Raw genomic sequence first — 13,575 nt, 5'->3', positions numbered from 1 at the left:
GGCAGGGGAAAAGTTCACCAAGAGCGACGTCTATTATGCTGGTCAAAATTAGCCAAGACCATCATTCCAGGTCTCTGGAGATTGATGAGAGATCTCACAACAAATCGAGATGCATTTCATCAACAAAATCTATGGACACTTGGTCGGTATGGTGGGAGGCCATGTCCCGCAGCTCTGCCGTGTGGCTCCATTGAGTTAGGCAGCTGAGTGGTCCCTGGGTAGAAGAGCCATCGTGAGTGGCATTTGACAGGCAGCGAGCATTGGCGGTTCCCATATTTCTGACTCCGGTCTGTGGAAGAGCCACGCCGGGCAGCGGCAACAGCTGAATGCCAGCAACAAGTCCCCCTTCCCGTCAATTACACGCACAGCTCCCGCTCCAGAGGGGAAACCCTGGTGAAGCATTTTGTGAAGGACCCAGTCATCATCCCACAAAAACTCTTGGTTTCGGGTCAGGTCAGGATGGCACGGTGTGTGGGTTCAAGGCCCGCGTCGGGCTCTTGTGCTGACACCTACGGAGCCGGCTTGGGATTTTCTGTTTCCCTCTCTCTCTGCCCCTCCCCTGCCTGCTCTCTGTCTCTCTAAATAAATAAATAAATAGACAAACATTACCAAAAAAAGAAACAATCACAACCCAGCTAGAACCAGTCATCCCTGGTAGTCACGGAGAATGTGGACAAGCCTAAGGCTGCATCTTCTAATGAGAAGCATCAGATGTATATACTGCAGGGAACAAAGACTTCACTAAATTAGCGAGCCAATGGTATTTTTTTTAACAGAAATAGAAAAAAAATTCTAAAATTCATATGGAACCCCTCCACACACACAAGTAGCCAAATCAATCTTGAGAAAGTAGAACAAAGGCATTACACTCCTTGATATCAAAATATAATACAAAGCTACAGTAATCAAACAGCACGGTACCGTGTAAAGGCAGACCTATAAACCAATGGAACAGAATAGAGAGCCCAGAAACAAATCCACACATATACCATCAACTGATCTTCAACAAGAGTGAAAAAAAAACACACAGGAGGAAAGGATAATCTCGTCTACAAACGGTGCTGGGAAAACTGAAAATTCACATGCAAAAGAATGAAATTGGCCCTTCTATTACATCGTACACAAAAATCAACTCATACTGATTCAGGACTTAAATGCAAGAGCTGAAACTCAAAAAATCCTAGAAGAAAACATAACGGGAAAACTTCATGACATTGATCTTGGCAACAATCCCATGGATGTGGCACCAGAAGCACAGGCAACAGAAACAAAAATAAACACATGGGACCACAACATATAAAAAGTTTCTCACAACAAGAGAAATAATCAACAGAATGAAAAGACAACCTACCAAATGGTGAAAAAAAAATACCTGCAAACCACATATTTGATAAGGAGCTAATCTCCAAAATATACAAAGAATTTCTACAATTCATGGGGTACCTGGCTGGCTCAGTCAGTAGAGCATGTGACTCTTGATCTGAGGGTCACGAGTTCAAGCCCCACAGCGAGCATGGAGCCTACCTTAAAAGATAAATTAAAAAAAAGACTTTTTATAACTCAATAGTGAACAAATAACCTGATTAAAAATGGGCTAAGGACTCAAATAGACACTTCTCAAAAGACATAAAAAAGGTCAATAGATACATGAAAAGGCATTCAACATCCATCATCATCAGACAAATGGAAAGCAAAACCACACTGAGACATCACGTCACAACTGTCAGGGTAGCTATTATCAGAAATCAAGAGACAACAAGTGTCGTCAAGGGTGTAGAGAAAAGGGTACCCTGGTACACTGTGGGTGGGGATGTAAACTGGCACAGTCACCATGGCAAACAGTATGGAGGTTCCTCACAAATTAAAAATAGAACTACCGTATGATCCAGCCATCTCGCTTGTGTGTGTATATCCAAAGGAACAAAAATCACTATCTCAGAGAGATATCTACAGTAACGTGTTCATTACAACATTATTCACAATAGTCAAGGTATGAAAATAATACAAGTGTCCATCTAGAGATGAATGGATAAAGAAAATGTCACACACACACACACACACACACACAGGAATGATATTCACCTTTAAAAAGAAGGAAATCCTGTCATTTGCAACAACACGGATAATAAACCTGGAGACATTAGGCTAAGTGAAATAAGCCAGACACAGAATGGCAAATATTGCATGAGCTCATTTATCTTTTTTAATGTTTTTAATGTTTACTTATTTTGGAGAGAGAGAGTGAGTGGGGGAACGGCAGAGAGAGACAGAGACACAGCGTCGGAAGCAAGCTCCAGGCTCTGAGCTGTCAGCACAGAGTCCGACGCGGGGCTAGAACCCACGAACCGCGAGATTATGACCTGAGCAGAAGTCAGACGCTTAACCGATGGAGTCACCCAGGCACTAGCATGATCTCATTTATATGGGGGAATCTAACATAGTCGAAGTCACAAGAGCACAGAGTAGAATGGTGGTGGCCAGGGACTGGGGGAGGGGAAATGGGGAGTTGCTCATCAACAGGCATAAAGTTTCAGTTAAGCAAGACGAGTAAGTTCTGGAGATCTGTTACACAACATTGTACCCATAGTCAGTAGGAATATACCATACATTTAAGAATTTGTCAAGTGGGGGAACTGCCTGGGTGTCCCGGTCAGTTAAGTGTCCAACTCTTGATCTCAGGGTCGTGAGTTCAAGCCCCACATTGAGCTCCACGCTGGGCACGGAGCCTACTTAAAAAAAATTTTTTTGTCAAGAGGGTAGATCTCATGTTAAGCGTTCTTATTACAATAAAATAAAATTTAAAAAAGAAAGAATGTAGATTAGAGGTTTCCAGGCATTGCAAGGATGAAGGGAAGGGAATGACTGCTAATGTGTGTGGGGTTTCTTTTTGGAATGATCAAAATGTTCTGGAACTAGCGGTGACTGTTGCACACTCTAGTGAATATGCTAAAAACCATGGAATTGTACCCATTAAATGTGTAAAATTTTATATGTGAATATCTTCATAAAAATTTTTTTCAACTACAAGATATCGATTTCTGTTTATCAAATGACTGGAGATTCAAAAGGTTTTGTTTTTTTTTTTTTTTTAATTTTTTTCTTTTTTGACAGAGAAAGAGAGAAAGACAGAGATTGAGCCAGGGAGGGGCAGAGAGAAAGGGAGACACAGAATCCGAAGATAGGCTCCAGGCTCTGAGCTGTCAGCACAGAGCCCGACGTGGGGCTGGAACCCACGAAACGCGAGATCATGACCTGAGCTGAAGTCGCACACTTAACCGATTGAGCCACCCAGGCGCCCCATTAATGTTTATTTATTTTTGAGAGAGCACAAGCAGGGGAGGGGCAGAGGGAGAGGGGGACAGAGGATCTGTAGTGTGGGGCTCGAACTCACGAACCGCGAGATCATGACCTGAGCTGAAGTCAGCCGCTCAACTGACTGAGCCACCCAGGTGCCCCAAGACAGGCACTTTCGCATCTTGCAAGTGGGAGTACGAACTGGTGCAACCATTACAGACAGCATTTTAACACCATCGAAAGTATGAGTAGCCCGGCAATTCTACTTTTAGGAATTTATCTTTCAAGTATATCCCACTTAGGCAAAATGACATATGTACAATATCCATTACAACAGTTTCGTAAAAACAAAATGTTATTGACAGCTTAAATGCCCGTCCATAGGAAACAGGTGAAAGAAATAAATTATGGCCCGTGCATGCGGTATAATATAATGCAGTGATAAAAAGCACGAGGAAGCTCTCCAAATACCAAAACAATAAATTTCTGCAATATATTGTGAAGAGAAAAAAGCAATACGGAGAACAGCATAAATAGCATGCTCCACTTTGTGTACAAAGAGGGAGGGAGAATATACACATATATGCATATGTATGGTGTGTGTGTGTGTGTGTGTGTGTGTGTGTGTGTGTGTGTAATTTTCCTTGTAGATACATAAAACATCTCTGTGGATATTTATTGAATGGCAGGGGTCAGCAGTGGGAAGATGTTTCACTGTATAGCCTTTCTGTTTTTGCAATATTGAACTATGTGAAGAATTACCTATTAAAACTTTTTTAAGTTTATTTATTTATTTTGAGAGAGCTCGAGAGAGAGCACAAGTGGGGGAGGGGCAAAGAGAAAGGGAGAGTGATGGTCCCAAGCAGGCTCGGCGCCCCCAATCCAGAGTCCGATGCAAGGCTCAATCCCAGGACCCTGGGATCATGACCTGAGCTGAAATCAAGAGTCGGGCGTTCAACCGACTGAGCTACCCAGGCACCCCTTAAAACTATTTTAAAGTGAAAAGTAATAATTAGCTACAAATTATAAAATAAAAAACACTATAAAGCCAAAAAAAACCCACTGAGAGTCCTAGCTTAGCATACCTCACTCCCACCTCTACCAACGTGAACTACTTAGTTTCTGAAATTGGATCGTTGTAAGGTGGATTTTCCCACACGGGGCTAGCCTACACCCTCTCTGGTCTCAGGTCAAGCAGACCAACTGAGGTTCCATTATTTCACTAATGTGTACAGAACAGTCTTACCATCACTTATAGTAATGTTAGCGAGATCCACAATCTTATCAGGAAGTCCTTGAAGCAGTTTGCACTGTTTTAACTTCGGTTTTTCCCACTGAGATTTGCCAGTCTCCACGTTGATTGAGCTGAGAAAGAGAGGAGAGAGGGACAAAGAGCTTTCTCGTTGGACGATGAGGCCAGAATAGTCTTAAAGCAAACAAAGAAGGAACACGGTGTATCTTTGGCGTGCCTCTTCCTTTTGACCACTCCCACTTACAAACACTGGGCTCTGCTGGCTGAGATAGCAAAGGCAGGAGCCCAGTGTTTGTAAAGTGAAGAAAACTTTGCTCTTGGGGAACAAGCGAATCTAGGGTCCCCATGCAGGAGGTATAAAAAGGCAAGAGAGTCTGAGATGAAGCATGGCAATGTCCCGCAGAGCAAGAGCCGGGGCACAGATTTTTGCCCCTCTGGACGTGGCTCCTTACCCTCACTTTCCTTTCTTACCCCCATTTTAAAAGGAAATTCAGTTTAGAATCTGTCCCCGTCTCAGCATATCATTCCCCAAAGGCAATTGGTATGGCACCCTCTGCCGCTCTTTGCCCCCACCGTCCACCCTCCCCTATTCAATACAGTTCATTTCAAATGAGCGGACACATTTATTGAGCACCCACTGTGTTCTCGGACCTCTGATAGTGCAGACAAACACAGCAGGGTCTGGTCCCGGCAGGAGCGTGTTGTAACTTGGTGGTTTGAGTCTGTAAATGTAACTACGTTTAGGAGGCAAGTCGTGAGACGAAAAACTCTATCGACAAAACGGACTCTATCAAAACCACCAAGCGAGGAGAGCTTATCTGCAAGCTCTGAGCTGAGCTGGATGCTAAAAGGACAGACATGGAGGAGGGCCCCCCTGCCCCGAAGCAGAGAAAATAGCACAAGCAGAGAAAGAGACCTGAGAAGGCACCCACCCGAGTCCACAGTGGCAAATGGCCGTCCTTGGCTGGAATGCGTGGTGAAAAGAAAAGGGGAGCCCACAGGTCTTGAGTACTGTCTTTAAGAGCTCAGACTTAATACCCGAGGCAATGTGGAACCAGAGCAGGGGAAGGCAAGGGGACTGCTTTAATAGTAGCTGAGGGACAATGGTAAGGACCTGCACGGGGGTCGCGGTGGTGGAGTCCGAAAGCAAAGGCTTCATGTGAGCTCTGATTGTGATCACAAAACCAGCATGATTTGATAACCTGATTAGATGTATGAACAGAGTAGGACCCAGTCTAAGATGTTGCCTTCCAAAAAAAAGCTTTTAAGCCTCTGTCAAACCCTGCTGCCCTTCTGGGCTGCCTACTTAAGTTAATGGCATAAACCATTAACAGCAGAGAGTCAGAGAAGAGGGGCTGATGATGTAAAGGAGGAAAATGATAAGGCAACAATAGGAGGGTGATTTAGTAAATTATTATGGCCCATCAACGAGGTAGCTTTGGAGGCAATTTTTCGAAATGGTCATTAAGAAGAATGTAAACCACAGAAAATGTTTGATCAACTATTGAGTGAAAAGGTAAATCACATTGCTGATAGGAGGGTGGTGATTGCCACTACAAAAAAAGCTACATAAAACTTAAAGGCACACCGGGAACAGCGAGATGAAAAAACACACCAGCCTAAAAAACAGCTGTGTTCCGATGGTGGGATTATGGGTGATGTTTTCCCTTTTGTCTTCTTGAACATTCTTTTGGAATGTGATTATGTTGCACGCGCGTGCTTAAGTAGGTCCGAAGGGTAAAAGAAGGCAAGACGAGGGTGGAAGGGGAGGGAGGGAGCCTGCTCAGAAGCGTGGCCCCAGTTAAGCGGACCTTTGAGTATCTGAACTGGCAGTTAGAACTTGGCCAATACATACCAGACTCTAGTGGCGTTTCCATCCCTATTCTTTATGCATCTAGTTTGGGCTGTCTCGGTAGGGTTGGTTAAGAGCCACTTATAGGTCCCTTTGTATTTAGAGACTGTTTCTTGGGCTTCACACCTTCCAGGCTCTACAGAGAAAATGTATGCACATTTTAAAGGGCAAAAGGCACTTAGAAGAATCATGAACAGCCATTGTGACCCATCATTATTATCCTGCCTGTAAACACCAGCAAATAAAAGAGGAAACTTTTTCTACCAGGCCCTTTAAAGCAGGCTTCACGGAAAATATGTGAAATGCAGCCCTTTCTTAAATTAAGCCTCCCAGCAAAACCTCACATTTAGCCCTTTTCATTAAAAGCACAAATTGACAGGACAGCTTTTTGTCTTGGTGTTTAAAAGTGTTACATTTGCATTGACTAATAGTTCAAGCCACCCACACAAAAACCACAAGCCCTCACCTGCCGGTTGCCCTCCTTCAGAGGTACCCACTGTCAATGATGGGAGACTAAAGACTGACTTCTCCTTCTGGATGCTTCCTCCCTTCTTCAGGGGTTCTGGGGTGGATTTGGTTTTAGTCAACTCCACGTACCGACCGTCACCAGTATTAGACACGGGAGCCCTGCTCTGATATCGATGCTGAGGGCAAGGTTTTGCTGCCAAGTGTGGTCACGTTAAGGGAGAAGTGACCCAGGCTAAGTGTGCGTGGTCAGTCCCCTGTTTTCACTGACCACCCACTGGGCTCATGACCCTGGTTCCAGAAATCTTCCCCCTCGTGTGTTGACAGAATGGTCCGGCCATCCCAGTCTCCTGTAAGCTCTGCCTGTGGCTTCTACCCTTCTCTGCCTGCCACTCATCTGTTACTTGGGACCACAGCCCGCCCTCTGCTACCTGATTAGTTTGTCGCCGAGGACTGTGTGTTCTAACACGGATGTGTGGTATCCGGGTTAGCCCACTATCTATTTTGCCGCAGTCCACTGGGGAAAAGTAAGAGAGCTATAGCAGCAATGGCAGGGAGTAAGGGAAGAAATGCCCATGAGAGAAAGGCCCGACTGTTCCCAGATCACTTTCCAAGATGAACAGCCTGGCTATATCAATCAATAAATCAGCAAGCATCTATCGGGCAGCTCTAGTGTGGGACGAGGAAGCTCCCCCACCCTCCGGGTATTTATGCAAGAAAGACAATTCTCCCGCTCCGTTGATGGACAGGCCACTGCTGATGTCCAGAGCTGACCAATGGTCTCCGGTAGTCCCCCTGTATTGTTTATAAGCTCTTACAGGCAGAAATATTCTCAGGGTGAGTGAGCACTGTGGATGAGGAAAGGGACGTGAAGACAACTCCTCTCCCCTTCAGAACTCAGGACGTCTTCCTATGCGTGCATTATGAGCTTTATAATAAGGGGAATGAGAGGAAAGTGGCTGATGGGCATCGAGGAGGGCACCTGTTGGGATGAGCACTGGGTGTTGTGTAGAAACCAAGTGGACAATAAATTATATATATATATATATATATATATATATATATGGGGAATATAATAAGGGGAATGGATGCATATGGAATACCCCCCACCCCAAATTACCTAGTTTTTCCACTGCAATGTGTTCCGATGCAACTAACAACATCAGTTGACCTTGCGTGAAGTTTCCATGTGTGAGGTTGCCATGTATTTTCCTTTCGATCCTGCTAATCAATTCGCTGGCTGCTAAAGAAGAGTTGGCTTTTAGGATGACCTGACAAACACAGCTAAAAAGCAGAGACAAAAGAACAATGTCGCAGTTATGTCAACAGGGTACAACTTGGCCCGCGGCGCTGAGATTTTACACAGGTGGTTTAATTGAGAGCCCATAAACACCCAACATTTTACGTCAAGTGGCAAGCCTTAAGACATGATGGAAGACGGCCCATCGAAATCTTCTGATAAATTTTCTCGTCTGCCAAATAAACAACTCAAAGCCCATTTGCAAAAGAACAGTCAGAAACATTCGCATTCTATTAAAATCAACTAGCCATGCGTTCGCTGGGAGTTTGTGCTAATTAATAGAGAAGAGGGAGTACTCGGGATTTATTACTCGGGAGAAAACCTTTTATCCTTCTGGTCTCCAATTTATCCATCATTACTGCAATGAGGCAAATGGCACACGCTCAATTAGTCTGTAAAGATGTGTTGTGCGGAAGGCCTATTTCTGCAATAGTAATAATGGAGATAATGATAATGATAGTAGCTAACATTTGCAGCACTCTTGCTCCCCTGGTCTTGCTACTCATGTTATCTTCACAATGGCCTCACGAATAGTGCTACTATTAGCCCCATTCCACAGATGAGGGAACTGAGACTTGGCCAAGGTCACAAATACCTAGTATGTTCCACTTCCCTGCTGAGTATTCTGTGGACTTTTCTTGACGGCAACAAACGCTTTATTCCCCCATCTCCAAATTATGACCACTTTGGACCCCATTTTCTTTTCACTACAAAGAGGCAGCAGGCTCTTTGCTAGGCTGTGCCATGATCAACCGAAACAACTTATTTCATGAAGGCAAGAGCCCAATTACAGCATCTGTAAAATAACCACCGGGTACTTTGATCTCCTTCTGACAACTCCGACCCAGAGGCTGCAAATACAGAATTAAATGGAAGGAAAATCAGAACTAAATGTACCAGCTACGAATAAACTCAGTTCTTACCTGTATGGTACATAGGAAATTGTAGCCATTCCTTGCCCTTCCCTCTGTTTCAAAATAATGCAAAAGAAAAGTACATTGTCTCCGAAATCTTTACACAGATGTTACAATCGAGCACAGGGCTTATTGACAACAGCAATCATCATTATGCTTTACATTTATGTAACCCATTGCCATTTGCAAATCAGTCTCAAAAAAGTCAATGCATCTAGTCCTCGTATCATCCCTGTGGTGTGGACAACGCAGGGAAAGTCACCCCATTTTCTAGATGAGAAAGCTAGGTCTCAGAGAAGGTAAGTGATCTGCCCAGTGTCACACAGCTGATGAATCACAGCACCGGGAGCAGAAGCTGAGACTTCCGGATCTAGATCCTGACATGGTGATGACAAGGGTAAACACTACCAAGCATTTACTATGTCCTGTGCTAAGCACTTTACATGAATCATCCCATTCCAAAACATCCCTGTGGGGAATGGTAGTATGGTTATCCCCATTTTACAGATGAGGAAACTGAGGCACAGAGCATTCAATTAGGTTGTCCAAGGTCTCCCATTCAGGAAGTGCAAGATCAGGGGTTCTAACCCAGGCAGCCTGCTCTGGGGACCACAGTGTCGCCAAAAGGCTTTTTACACCTATTATTTGAGAGCAATTTCACTTAGGTTATGTTATCTATTAAATTAAAAAATTCAGACTCTGTTCTTTACAGAAAGTATTTTAAATGATGACAGATAGGAAGCCCCCGGGTGGCTCAGTCAATTAAGTGTCTTTTTTTTTTTAAGTATTTCTTTTTTTTTTTTTCCAGTTTATGTATTTATTTTGAGAGAAAGCACAAGTCAGGGAGGAGCAGAGAGAGAGGAGAGATGATGCTGGGCTCGAACCCACGAACCGTGAGATCATGATCTGAGCCAAAGTCAGATGCTTAACCAGCTGAGCCACCCAGGTGCCCCAAGCATCCAACTCTTGATTTCAGCTCAGGTCATGACCTCACAGTTTCATGATCTCAAGGTTCGAGCCCCGCATCAGACTCTGCACTGACAACACAGAGCCTGCTTGGGGTTCTCTCTCTCCCTGTCTGCTCTTCTCCGTTCACTCGTGTGCTTGCTCTCTCTCTCTCTCTTTCTCAAAAATAAACAATTTTTAAGTTTAAAAAATAAATGACGGCAGATCATTTGGATGGCACTGCAGGCTTGATTTTATTTTGTATAAGCAAAATATTTCTCTCATGTTTAAAAACCTTACGAGCTGCATTGCGTACTAATCCTTTTGGAGTCTGACGTGGTAAAATTTTGAGGCACCGGGATAAGTACTGAGAATCGGGGCAAGGAGGATGGGAGGTAGTTTTGTCACACTCTGACTTCAAACCTATACACATAAAAGGCAGATTTATTATTTACAATCCCCAAGTCCTTCCATGCTCCCATAGCCCACACAAAAGGTACCTCAAAAAAACTGCCCCACAGAGAGTTCAGAAAAGCAGAGGATGGTCTTCCAACTGGGTTGCTGTGCAGATGCCAAAGAAAGTAATGTAATTTGACCCTCAATGGCCATAATTGAGCTTTGCTTGACATACACTTGGGTAGAAGCACTAATTTACTTATATCTACTCAGGTACAGGATGAGTTACAAGTCATTTTGAAAAATTACTTACTGCAGTTTGATCCATGGTTATTTCTCCCTCAGAAGTGTCTCTGTATCAAAAGCATATATATATATATATATATATATATATATATACACACACACACACACATGTAAATGAAATATAGTGTCCAATACATGAGGACTCAAGTTCAGGAGAAAGACAACTGTGAGGCAGAACAGTAGAATCTCCCAGCTTGGAATTCAAACACTAGGGCTCTAAGGAGACACTTCAAAAGAGCTTGGTCATTATCTGAGTACCCAAATGGTGGTAAGTCTTTGAGCAACCCCACTCCCAGGAATCTGTCCCATAACAGTACCAACAAGGGTGCATACAGATATACGTACAAGAGTGGAAATAACTGAAATGTCCATCACTAGGTAATCGGATAAATACACCATTGCACACCCATGCAAAAGGATCCCATGCAGTCATTAAAATGAAGAAGCTAAATCTGTATGTGTTGGCCCGCTAAGATGTACATGATGTATTTTGAAGCAAGAAAAGAAAGGTGTAAAACAGCACGTAGAGTAGAATCCCGTTCTCTTAATAAACGTATGGCCCCAAATCTAGGAGTATGTAGAAAATAAGCTGCAAACCAGGTATTGGAGAGGGTGGGGAAAGGCGGGTTTTCTCTTTGATCTCGGCTCCTCGATACTTCTCAGCACCTGCCCATTGCACTGTCATCACCTCCCCAAATCTGCACCCCAGGCAAGTCTTAGACTAGTCAGCACTCCTCGCCTTACACATTTCAGGTTCCCTTTGGAATATTCTACCTCCTGAAAGTGCGTTAATCAGAAAAGAAAGAGTCTTATAAATCTTCATGCATTGGCCATCCCTAGCCTTTCATCCGTTTAAGGCATGATTTTTCCCCTCAAAGTCACAGAGCATTTTAAAGCCAAAAGGGACATTAAAGGCAACTGAATCTAATTCCACTGTTTCCCTGATTTATATTCCTCTGTTTTGTTCTCTCATTGGCTTTACACCCTACAGTGATAATACACATTTTTCTCGTATTCCAAAGAGAACCTACACTCAGAAGGGAAGATGTAACTCAAAATGCCGACCCTAAATCTCAGACGGAAAAAAACAAAATGAAATCCGCCCTCCCCCGCCCCCGGGATAGGAACATACCCAGAATGCCCCCAAACTGCCTTCGACCCACAATAGATGATACCCCCATACCTGCTTTTAATTTGAATGGCCAGATTAGCAACAGCAAATTCACTGTCCTGAAATATAGAATTCAACTGTAAGAGACAAAACAGATCGATTTTAGTATTCCCACTCCTCTATCAAGCCAGGGAAGTTACCTGAGACAATGTCATCATTAAGCTGCATTTATTATTCCAGTGAGATCAACATTTCCATCTGCTCCACTCAGTTCTTCAATTTACATTTTACCTACTGCCAGGGGCTGAATAGCGTCCCCTCCAATCGATACGTTGAAGTCCTAACTCCCTCATGTGACTATATTTGGGTGTAGGCCCTTTAAGGAGGCAATGAAGGCTCAATATAGTCAGAAGGTGGAGCCTTAATCTGGTAGGACTGGCAGTCCCTGGAAGAAGAGAGACACCAGATATGTGTGTGTGTGCGTGTGTGTGTGTGTGTGTCTCTCTCTCTCTCTCTCTCTCTCTCTCTCTCGCTCTCTCTCTGTACCTGCCGCGCGCGTGCGCGTGCGTGTGCGCATGTGTGTGTGCGCGCGCACACGCAGGAAAGGCTATGGGAGGACACAGTGAGAAGGTGGCCCTCTGGAAGCCAAGGAGAGAGTCCTCTGAAGAAACCCACCCTCCAGGCGCCTTGATCTTGGACTTCCAGCCTTCGGAACTGTGAGAGAAGAAATGTCTGTTGTGTAAGCCCCCCAGTGCCTTGTATTTTGTTATGGCGGCCCTAAGAGACAAATACACGCGCCCATTTTCAAGCACTTACAATCATGCTATACACACGGCAAAAGAAATGCTGATGGGGAAAGAGAGGAAACAGACATGATCATTTACTGTTGGTGGGGTGCAAATGGATATCGCCTGTCTGGGAGGCCACCTAGCTTTATGTTAGAATGTGAAATGTGGGGCCCAAGCGGGGCTCAGTCGGTTAACCGACTCTTGATTTTGACTCAGGTCATGACCTGACCGTTTGTGAGTTGCAGGCCTGCATCGAGCTCTGTGCTGTCAGTACCGGGCCTGCTTGGGATTCTCTCTCTCTTCCTCTCCTACTTGTGTGCTGTCTCTCCCTCACTCTGCTTCTTCCCCACTTCTAAGCACGCTCTCTCTCTCTCTCTCTCTGTCTCAGAGTAAATAAATAAACTTATTTTTTTTTAATGTTCAATGTTCATGTGCTTTGATCCAGCAATTCCAGCTCTGGGAATTTATCCTCTAGAAAACCTCAAGTGCCCCCCAAATTTATTGCAAGGGCATATCATCAGCATTGTTTCCAAATAGAGAAAAAAATATAAGTGACCTAAATGTCCACCGCTGGGTGTCTGAATTCAAAAAAAAAAATACTATATTACAACCATCCAGTGAAATCCTTTGTATCTGTTAAAGCATATGAGGTAGATGTACATTTGCAATATGAATATGCTCAAAGATATATGGTTAAGTGAGAAAAAGCAAGCTGCAGAATAGGATAATTGTATGGTTCCAATTATTTTTGTAAAAGAACATACATGCATCAGTGTTACCACGGGTATAGGGAGAAAAAAAAAAAACCCTCAATGAATATACCCCAGACTGTTAAGAAGATTCAATACAAGCAGTATGAGGAAGACATTTACTTTCTGGGGCTCGGATTTCAGTCTCTGGATTTGTTTTTACAGAGAGAATGTATTACTTTTATTTTCAGAAAAAAATGTGA

The 13,575-nt window shown here is 43.8% G+C and overlaps 1 protein-coding gene across 1 annotated transcript in view; it reads right to left on the bottom strand.

Annotated features, from left to right (window-relative positions):
- The window catches only part of ADGRG4 (adhesion G protein-coupled receptor G4), an 89,286-nt gene that overhangs the window by 49,549 nt on the left and 26,162 nt on the right, over positions 1-13,575 (bottom strand). Inside the window, 6 exon segments of the mRNA XM_042973976.1 lie at positions 4,541-4,659; positions 6,402-6,534; positions 7,984-8,147; positions 9,087-9,147; positions 10,740-10,771; positions 11,908-11,972. Of these exon segments, the coding sequence (XP_042829910.1) occupies positions 4,541-4,659; positions 6,402-6,534; positions 7,984-8,147; positions 9,087-9,147; positions 10,740-10,771; positions 11,908-11,972 (574 nt within the window).

The sequence above is a fragment of the Panthera tigris genome, chromosome X, assembly GCF_018350195.1.
Source record: "Panthera tigris isolate Pti1 chromosome X, P.tigris_Pti1_mat1.1, whole genome shotgun sequence".
Taxonomy (NCBI): domain Eukaryota; kingdom Metazoa; phylum Chordata; class Mammalia; order Carnivora; family Felidae; genus Panthera; species Panthera tigris.
Note: the sequence above shows the minus strand (reverse complement) of the source record. Positions and strands in the feature narration are given on the sequence as shown.